Source organism: Cibotium barometz, chromosome 13, assembly GCF_041138505.1.
Source record: "Cibotium barometz isolate CiBa-2024 chromosome 13, ASM4113850v1, whole genome shotgun sequence".
NCBI classification, from domain to species: Eukaryota; Viridiplantae; Streptophyta; class Polypodiopsida; order Cyatheales; family Cibotiaceae; genus Cibotium; species Cibotium barometz.
In genome coordinates this window covers 16966649-16974926 of record NC_141058.1, presented here as the reverse complement: position 1 = coordinate 16974926, position 8278 = coordinate 16966649, and the positions used below count along the sequence as shown (strand labels likewise).

General features: G+C 46.4%; 2 protein-coding genes across 9 annotated transcripts in view; one reads left to right on the top strand and one right to left on the bottom strand.

Moving 5' to 3' along the window:
• The first annotated feature begins 797 nt into the window (after positions 1-797).
• The window catches only part of LOC147632427 (uncharacterized), a 109937-nt gene continuing 102456 nt past the window's right edge, over positions 798-8278 (top strand). For 5 of the 7 annotated variants that reach the window (XR_015267197.1, XR_015267195.1, XR_015267196.1 and 2 more), the window contains exons 1-2: positions 798-1021; positions 1113-1222. Coding sequence is in view for 2 of the 7 variants with exons in the window: in XM_086807250.1 (XP_086663376.1) it covers positions 898-1021; positions 1113-1222 (234 nt within the window). In the remaining 5 variants the exon portion in view is untranslated. The other 2 variants (XR_015267199.1, XR_015267198.1) reach the window with 2 other exon arrangements.
• LOC147632426 (urea-proton symporter DUR3-like) overlaps positions 1302-8278 on the bottom strand; it is a 120663-nt gene continuing 113686 nt past the window's right edge. For both annotated transcript variants that reach the window (XM_086807248.1, XM_086807247.1), the window contains exons 12-15: positions 2526-2696; positions 2292-2437; positions 2032-2200; positions 1302-1638 (exon numbers count right to left, since the gene is read on the bottom strand). In XM_086807248.1, the coding sequence (XP_086663374.1) occupies positions 1489-1638; positions 2032-2200; positions 2292-2437; positions 2526-2696 (636 nt within the window). In that variant the 3' untranslated portion in view covers positions 1302-1488. The remainder of the gene's footprint in view (positions 1639-2031; positions 2201-2291; positions 2438-2525; positions 2697-8278) is intronic.

Below are 8278 nucleotides of genomic sequence, written 5' to 3'. Positions count from 1 at the left end.
GGTGTTGGAAAAGCATTTGTTCAATGCTCCGTTCTTGTGTTGTTACAACGGATGATGAATGTGCCCTATTTTGTAAGGCCCCCTACATGAGGAGTAGCAGTTGTGGTGAGCACTCACACATGGCAATTCTCAGTTTAGACATTGGATGGTGGCCAAATGTGGACTATGGTTAGGAGTTGGCTTATGTAGACTTAGCACTCTACCAAGTAGAATGCATGCTTGTGTAGAGTATGTGACTACATTTGTGAGCATTGAACATGGCAAACCAAGATACACTATTCTTGGGTTATGGGATCCATTTGAGGGTCCAGTCGATCTCATATGGCATGGAAGCGACACTCCAAAGTCCCAATGAAACTTTTTGTATTCTAATACAAGTCCACTCGGATGATATAGTGGGTTGGCCTACATATGGCCGACCTATGTCCATGCCAACCCTGGGCACTATATGTAGACTAGTTTAACAGCCTTTGTATATCATTGAGTTCATTGTGTTCAAGTACACTCTTATAAGCAAGCCATCTTCCGTCCAGAGTTTGTCTAGATCACCATCAAAGCTCGTTACTCAAAGCTAGTGAGTGGACAACCATTACTTTTTGTAATCCAAGTTTGTACTCTCCTACAATGCAATGCTATTGAGTTTTCTCGCACTGAGCACAAGAATGCGTATCGGAGAGGATACAAGGATAAATAACAAAGAGCCCAAAAATTTCAAGAGTCCCACCGATCGTACCAAATTTTTAGTGTACATGAGCTGTTTAGCTGTTTGGCACACCAAGGAGGGGATGGTTCTTTGTGGACAATATGTGTTCGAGAGTCACGACAAGGAGATGATGCACACAAGCTTTCTCACTCAATGAATAATATTATAAACAAGATGATAAAAGACATAGAAGAATGCACAATACTCCATTAACCTCTCGAGAGCCAGCAGGTGTCAGGGCTCTTCTTCGCACACAGGGAGGTTCCCCATCTCCTACTCGGTTCGCTAGCCCCCTTTCTCTTCCTCTTTGTGGTGGAGGTCTTGAGCTACATCACTTCTTGTTGGGTCTTTTTTGCGGTCGTGCATTGGCCAAGTTCAATAAGTCTCATTTGCAACTTCTTGTGAGCAGGGGGTGACAACAAGGTGGACAGGGCCACGGTAGCTTGGGAGTCATCGTCCACCCCACACACAAAGGCGTGGAAAGACGTGTACCTTCATCACCTGGGAAATTATAGCATGGTTTGCTTTATCTTTAAGTTATCTTTTCAAAAAAGATTGAGAAATATTGTCTTAAATGTTTGGTAGCTTAAGACGAATGCATAAGAACAAGCACATCATCTTTACAGCGAAATTTAACTGTTATATCACATGTTTTTTTTAAAAAAAAACAATAATGCCATCCCAAAGGATGCAAGAACCAGTCCTGTGGAAGGCAATAAATGTGTTCATGCGTTGAAAAATGTGTCCATCCATTCAATGAATTTGATTTGAATCAATCATGATTCCTACCCTTTTTGTGATCTTTTACCAAACAGAAGTATCTTCAAGACATCACAGATGACTTGCCGCGATTCCAGCAAGGGCAAGAAAGTGCATATAGCTGTGGCAAGTAGTGCCCAGATTATAGAGATCACTACCCAAAGGCCAAAGTAGCTCTGAAATAATCATTGCAGACAAGTCAGTAAAAAGGAAGTTGATGAATGTTGTTATATGTCCTATATTTACCAGATTTCTCTGTGGGCGGGTGTGTAGTTAGGGAATCTAGAGAGCGAAGGCCAGTTCTTGAGGAAGAGTTAACTTTTAGAGGACACCCAAATTATAAATTTATGCCTTTGGGCATCCCCTTACATTGGCAAACTCAAGCATTGACCTAAGAGCTCTAGATTTCCTCAGTACAGACATCCCCATAGGGAAATCCTGTGTATACAGGACATGTAACAACTTCAAAGTTGATAGGCTAAGGAAAGGGTGCCATAGTTGTTCCTTGAAAGCCTTCTTTATTGTGCCTGATTGTACGCAGTAGTAGAGAAAATAGAGAACCGGTTTACCTCAGAAAATACACCAGCAGGCACTGTCAAAACAGGCCATAAAACAACCAGCAGCACAGTCAAACCTATAGCTATTGCCGAAGAACGACGGAAAGATACATCCATCTCGATACTTTCGTCAGTTAGTGAAGTTTCCAGGGCCACATCCATTATCTGTATTTCTTTAAATCTAAACGACAAAAATTTGTTAAGAGAGCTACAAGCAAGCAACCCCCAAAGTCTGGGGAATGAAGCAAGAAGCAAACACAGAGATCACCAACCTCTCATAACTGTTTGTCCTGTCTGGAAATAATAAGGTCCAACTAGTGCAAATTATACCAGAAGCCACAATTGAGACTACACTTCCAGTTAAAGTGGGTCCGAGCTTCTGAAGTGTGTCACTAATCGTCAACTTGTGGTATGCAATCTGCCTCAATCCCACATACAATTCTAGTCAGTGTGACTATCAGAGTAGATTGTATTGACCATATCATAGTTTATTGCAAGTAGTGTACCTTTGTATGGAGAAGCCAAGCAGTGATTGCACAAATCTGCCCACCAATCGCACTACTTATTGCCGCCCCTTTAGGAACAGCTGGCCACATAAGCATGAATGTGAGTGGGGGGACTGTGGACGAAACCATTAGACCCATCACCAGAAATAGAAAGTTTACATCGATGCCAACCTGGAATGACAGAATAAGTCAGTACAAGTCCTTAAGTTGGAAATTTTCAAAGATGCAGGCTGGACAAAATAGGCTGATTATTGATTATACTAATGTAAATGCATGCATACGTCTAGGATAATAGAGAGCAAAGATAGCTTGGCAAACTGCCATTCTTTTTGCACAAAAGGGGTCTGGGGTATAATCTTGACATGGTCTTATGAGAGCAAGCTCAAGGTCAGAGGTATGCTATTTGGATATCCTCCTTAGAAGGCATTTTTTCATCATTGCTTGTAGACATGTAAATGTGACACAGGTCATAGTTGGCTGGGCCTTTTTCCAGATTATTTAACAGCATTTGGAAAGTGTGGGGGAGAGCACCTGCCTTGTTGGATTGGTACCTGTTAGAATTTTGTGCATCTCTTTGTGTTGTGGGAACATGGCCTTTTATTGGCCCACATGTATTTTTCTCAAATTTATAGGTCGTGGGCTGATTGATGCCAGTCAGCCAGCTTCATAGCCTCCTTTACAAAGGCCTCCTCTCATCACTTGTTATTATTCAATCCTGAAGCACACATTGTAGCGCCCATTTGCTGGCTATTACCATTGTAAGCCTTTTGCTAATCAATCAAGGTGATATTGTCTGCAATCGCTCTCTCTCTCTCTCTCTCTCCCTTCCTTTGTCTATGCTTCCGCCTGTGCATACTCCAACATGGTATCAATAATCAAACGTCTAGGTACCTGGCCACCATCATCTGCATTTTGATCCCCTCCTCCCTCCTGCGTTTCTGGAAGCAAGTCGGTGGCTGTATTTCTCTTCTGCAGCTGTGTTTTCTTCCTTGATTGCCTCTTCACATCAGCGTTTTTTTTTCTCCCCATGGTGCTCTTGCCTCATGCAACCCCTGCAAGGCGACAAGCTGCGTTTTTCTTTTCTAAGCATTTTCTGCAGTAGCTAGTGGTGTGGTGGCTGTTCTCACAGTCAGGTCAGTGGGTGGAGGTGTTTTCTTGATTGATCCTCGTACCTTGTTCCGTTGGAAAGTGCTTGAGACAAGTCTTGGACTGCTGGGATTTGCGTTTTTTCTTTTTTGTAGTGTTCATTGTTGCTGTGGATATGGCTCCCTCCTGTACAAACAAGGAGGACAAGATGGATGGAACCAGCTATGCTCGTTGAAAGCTGAATCTATGGCTCTGGTTTATTTATAAGGATCTATGGGAGATTGTTCAAGGCAGTGAGAAGAAGCCCAAGCATCCTCAAAACTCAAGGCATTGGACCCAGGTTTAGGACGATGAATTCCTTGCAGAATTACAAGACTGGGAGTATCGTACTATCGTGATTCGAAAGCGCACTCGGTGCTTGTGTGGACCGTCATGAAGGTCGTCTCACCGGCAAACTCTTGCCAGTGCACATCAAGTTTGGTCCAAGTTGGAGGATCTCTATGCTCGAGATTCCTCGACGAGGACAGTTACTCTCCAAGGGCAACTCTACAGTCTGGTATTTTCTGCTCGCAGTTCGATTCAATCGTTTTTAATGAAGGCCAAAGTTATCCATAACCAGTTACTCGCAATGGGTGCTCCCTTGTCCTTCAATCAGTTGGCTGCAGATATCCTCACGAAGCTTCCTTCGGAGTACGATGTGGTTTCTTGGGCTTTGCGGTGCCAGGTCACAGAAAGCAAGTTGGGATTTTGATGACCTTAGCTCCCTTCTCTTGGAAGAAGAGTCCGTCCTCGTTTCACAGGGTAAGCTCAAGATGTCTCTTAATGGTCAGGATCAAGCACTTGCTATAGTGCAGAAGAAAGGTCAGAGCCAGTGTTACTCTTGTAGGAAGAAAGGTCACTTGACAAAGGATTGTTTGTCCAAGAAGACGGACAAAGCCAAGGTCAAGGACAAGTCTTCCTCAAAGAAGAAAGGCAAGGACAAGGACCAAGACAGTGACTCCGATTCTTCTTCTTCCAGTGCTCCCAAGGCCCTACCGGCTCAGGAGGACGGTGTGCTTCTCTAGCCATAAGGATAGGTTTCCCCCACGTGCTTCTAACTAGAGGAGGCTCGTGGGTGGGAGAGGGGGCTGTTAGCAGCTCCATTTTTTGGTGCATGGTAACTGTGAGTCAGAATTCGAAGCATGGAAAATCTAGCAAGACAAGGTCTGCTTTGGTAGCTATGGATTGATTTCGTTTTAGATTCATTGCCTGGTCTAGCAAAGATTATGGATTGGATGTGTCACGTGCACCCGGCACTAGGGCACACAATGACACACTAGCATGATCATCAGTGCAGCACGGAAGCAGCACCTTTTTAAGGAATATTTGTCGTATGCCATGACCCCATTGTGAGCCCTCAGTCCAGGGACAGTCAGGCACGAGCTATGTACGTCAGTCTTTGAGCCTTAGAGGTCAGTCAAGTGTCAGTCCTCTTTAACCCACTTGGAGAATTCATCATACAGGTACATGTAGATGTTAGCCATAGCGATGCATGATTGGACATTTTTTAGGCTCATTGCATGTAGAAGGGGCCAGCACCAAGGCAGCCCCAATTGTGGGCTAGCCTTGCAAGGGGTAGCCAACCCCTAGCCATACAATTAGGCCAGTCGGCAGCCCTTTGGTGGGCTTGGGCAACTGCCGGCCAGGCAAGATAGCCAGTCGGCCAGCAACCTGCCAACCAGCTGTACTGTCCGACCAGCAGCCAACTAGGCATTTAATGCCAATCATGGGAATTCTACAAGCTGACAGCCTCCTGAGGCAACCGACTGCATCCCTGAAGCCATATAAATACAGGCGCTTCAGTCCCCATCAGATATTTAGGTAATTCAGTAAAAGTGCAGAAGCATAACAACATCCAGTCGACTCCAGGCAACAAGGAAGCTCCTCTTCACATTCAGCCAGCATATGTGCAGTCCTACAGCTATCTAGACTTGCATCAGTGACTAGAAGAGTCTTTAGCAGAGCCTCGGATTAGATAGATACTCAGTCGACGTATGGTCTTTCTCGTCCTTGTGTTGGGCATTCATATCGCTTGTTTACTCCAGCATTGTACAAAATTCTCCAAAGAATAATATAAGCAAATACTAGGCGGGGCCCTTCAGTGGGTATTTGGGACCCAATACTGTGTCGTCTTCTACATTCTGATTCTCTTCTCTCTCTCTCTACTCTCTAAATTGGATGCTAAAGATTCTCACCACATAAAGGTATAAAGAAGGCCCTGTTGTTCGTTATCACGATCAAGCTCAGTGTATGTAACAGGATGTGTTCCAAGTTCATTGTCTCAGGTTTTGGGACATAATGTGTTCACAATCCACTGTTGGGGGATTATGGGCATGGTATCTCTGAGAGCTCATCATTCTATATAGTTGGAGTTCACTGCACATTGGTGTGGGACTTCGGAGCCAAGCAGATTTCTTTGCTGTTCAAGGTGGCATTTTGTTTCGAGGAGTCCGGTTGGCAGGTGCTCTTTCCGAGGTGTACCCGGTACTGCGCAATACTTGAGTGTCCATGGTTTCATCTTCATCAACTTATCTTCTTTAGACTTTTGCACACTATGAGCTGCATAGGGGGTGTTAGAATTTCGTGCATCTCTTTGTGTTGTGGGAACATGGCCTTTTATCGGCAAACATGTATTTTTCTCATGTTTATAGGTCGTGGGCTGATTGATGCCAATCAACCAACTTCATGGCCTCCTCTCATCACTTGTTATTATTCAATCCTCAAGCACACATTGTAGCACCCATTTGCTGGCTACCACCATTGTAAGCCTTTTGCTGATCAATCAAGGACCGCCCATAACCAGACAGTATTTTATGATACCTCAGAGGAGATGTTGAGGGAGCTTGATGTTAGGGATATGGGCCTATCTAGACTCTCACAGGATGAGGAACATAAAGTGTATGGGCGGTATTTGATAGACATGGGGACTGCACATGGATTGGCCATCCTGAATGGCCTACAGAGATTCCCGACAACGGGCGGTTTCACTAGCTTTCCACATCGGCATGGTGCTAGTACAGTGGACTATGTTATGGCTCAGCCCAGTCTCATTCCCTCTTTTCAAGATTTTATGGTAGGCACTTGGCCGGTTGGAATAGCAGTGGATCATGCTATCTTGTCCTTCACTCTCACATTTCAGTTCAGCATCGCTCCATTGGGACACGTCTCCACACACACTCGTTATACCTTTACGAGGGAGACTGACACCGTGTACACGGATGAGATATACAGACGCTTATGTGTCGAGGAGCCGGGACGGCCATGAGATGAGCTCACTTAGATATTGATAGAGACACTTCATGCTGCAGCATCAAAGGCATACCCCATAGTCAGCCTACACGGAGACGATCTGGGAACATGCCCCAGAACAGCTAGTATGATGAGGAGTGCAGAGAGATGAGGATCAGATTACAGAGAGAGGTGCTCATGGGTGTTGCCACTCACAAACAGTCACGGATTACCTTCCGGCACCTAGTGCGATAGAAGAAGAGGGCTTATCTTGCTCAGTTAGAGAGCGCATGCTTTCTGGGACAACTCCTGGCTGCTGGGCATGCTGCGCAGAGGTGTGGGACTGCCCCTACACCTGGCCTGACCTGCTGGGTAGGGTTTCAAACCCTGTCGGCTGCCTGTCCAGCAGCCCTAGGGCTGGCCGACAGCCATTCCAGCCCATGCCTTGGCTGGTGGGCAAAGCTTGGGCCCTCCTGGCCCCTTGGGGGTGGTTCTATACCTCCCCCATGCCCACACTACAAGTGCAAGTGCAAATCTTCGCACTGGGGTAGCCCTATGGGCTGGCCCCATCTCTACATGCAAACCTACATGCCTACAGATGTCTGGCATCCAGTTGCAAACCAGATACACAGAACATCTGACATCATTCCATGTCACGTGCATCCCGCACTTGGATGCCACGTAGACATTTCTGTACAGAAGGTGCAGGACCTGGGATGGTGAACTGGTCCCATGTGAGCCCAGTCCGGGACGAGTCAGCCAGGGATCCATCTCAGTCGTCCGAGGTCAGGTGTGCAATGTCCTGCACAAGAAGCAGTGCCAGTCCGCGCTGTGAGTCTCCCTCTGGAATGATGTCAGATGTTCTGTGTATCTGGTTTGCAACTGGATGCCAGGCCTCTGTAGGCATGTAGGTTTGCATGTAGAGATGGGGCCAGCCCATAGGGCTACCCCAGTGCAAGGATTTGCATTTTGCATATTTAGTCTGGGCATGGGGGAGGTGTAGAACCACCCCCAAGGGGCCAGGAGGGCCCAAGATTTGCCCACCAGCCAAGGCATGGGTTGGAGGGGCTGTCGGCCAGCTGTACTACTGCTGGACAGGCAGCCGTCTGGGTCCAAAGCCCTAAACAGCAGGCAGCCAGATGTAGGGGCAGTCCCCACACCCATGCGTAGCATGCCCAGCAGCCAGGGTGCTGCCCAGAAGCATGCGCAGAATGGCCAGATTATTGCCTAAGTGTGAAAGCAGCAGTTACTAAAGTGTGAAAGTATTTTATTAAAATACCTAGTCGTGAGGCTGTCCTGAAGCCAGCCGACTGCATGAAGGGAGGGGTATAAAAGCCCAGCCAAGATCTCATTGAATCGATCTCATAATTCACCAAGAGCTCCAAGCAACCAAGGGCCAG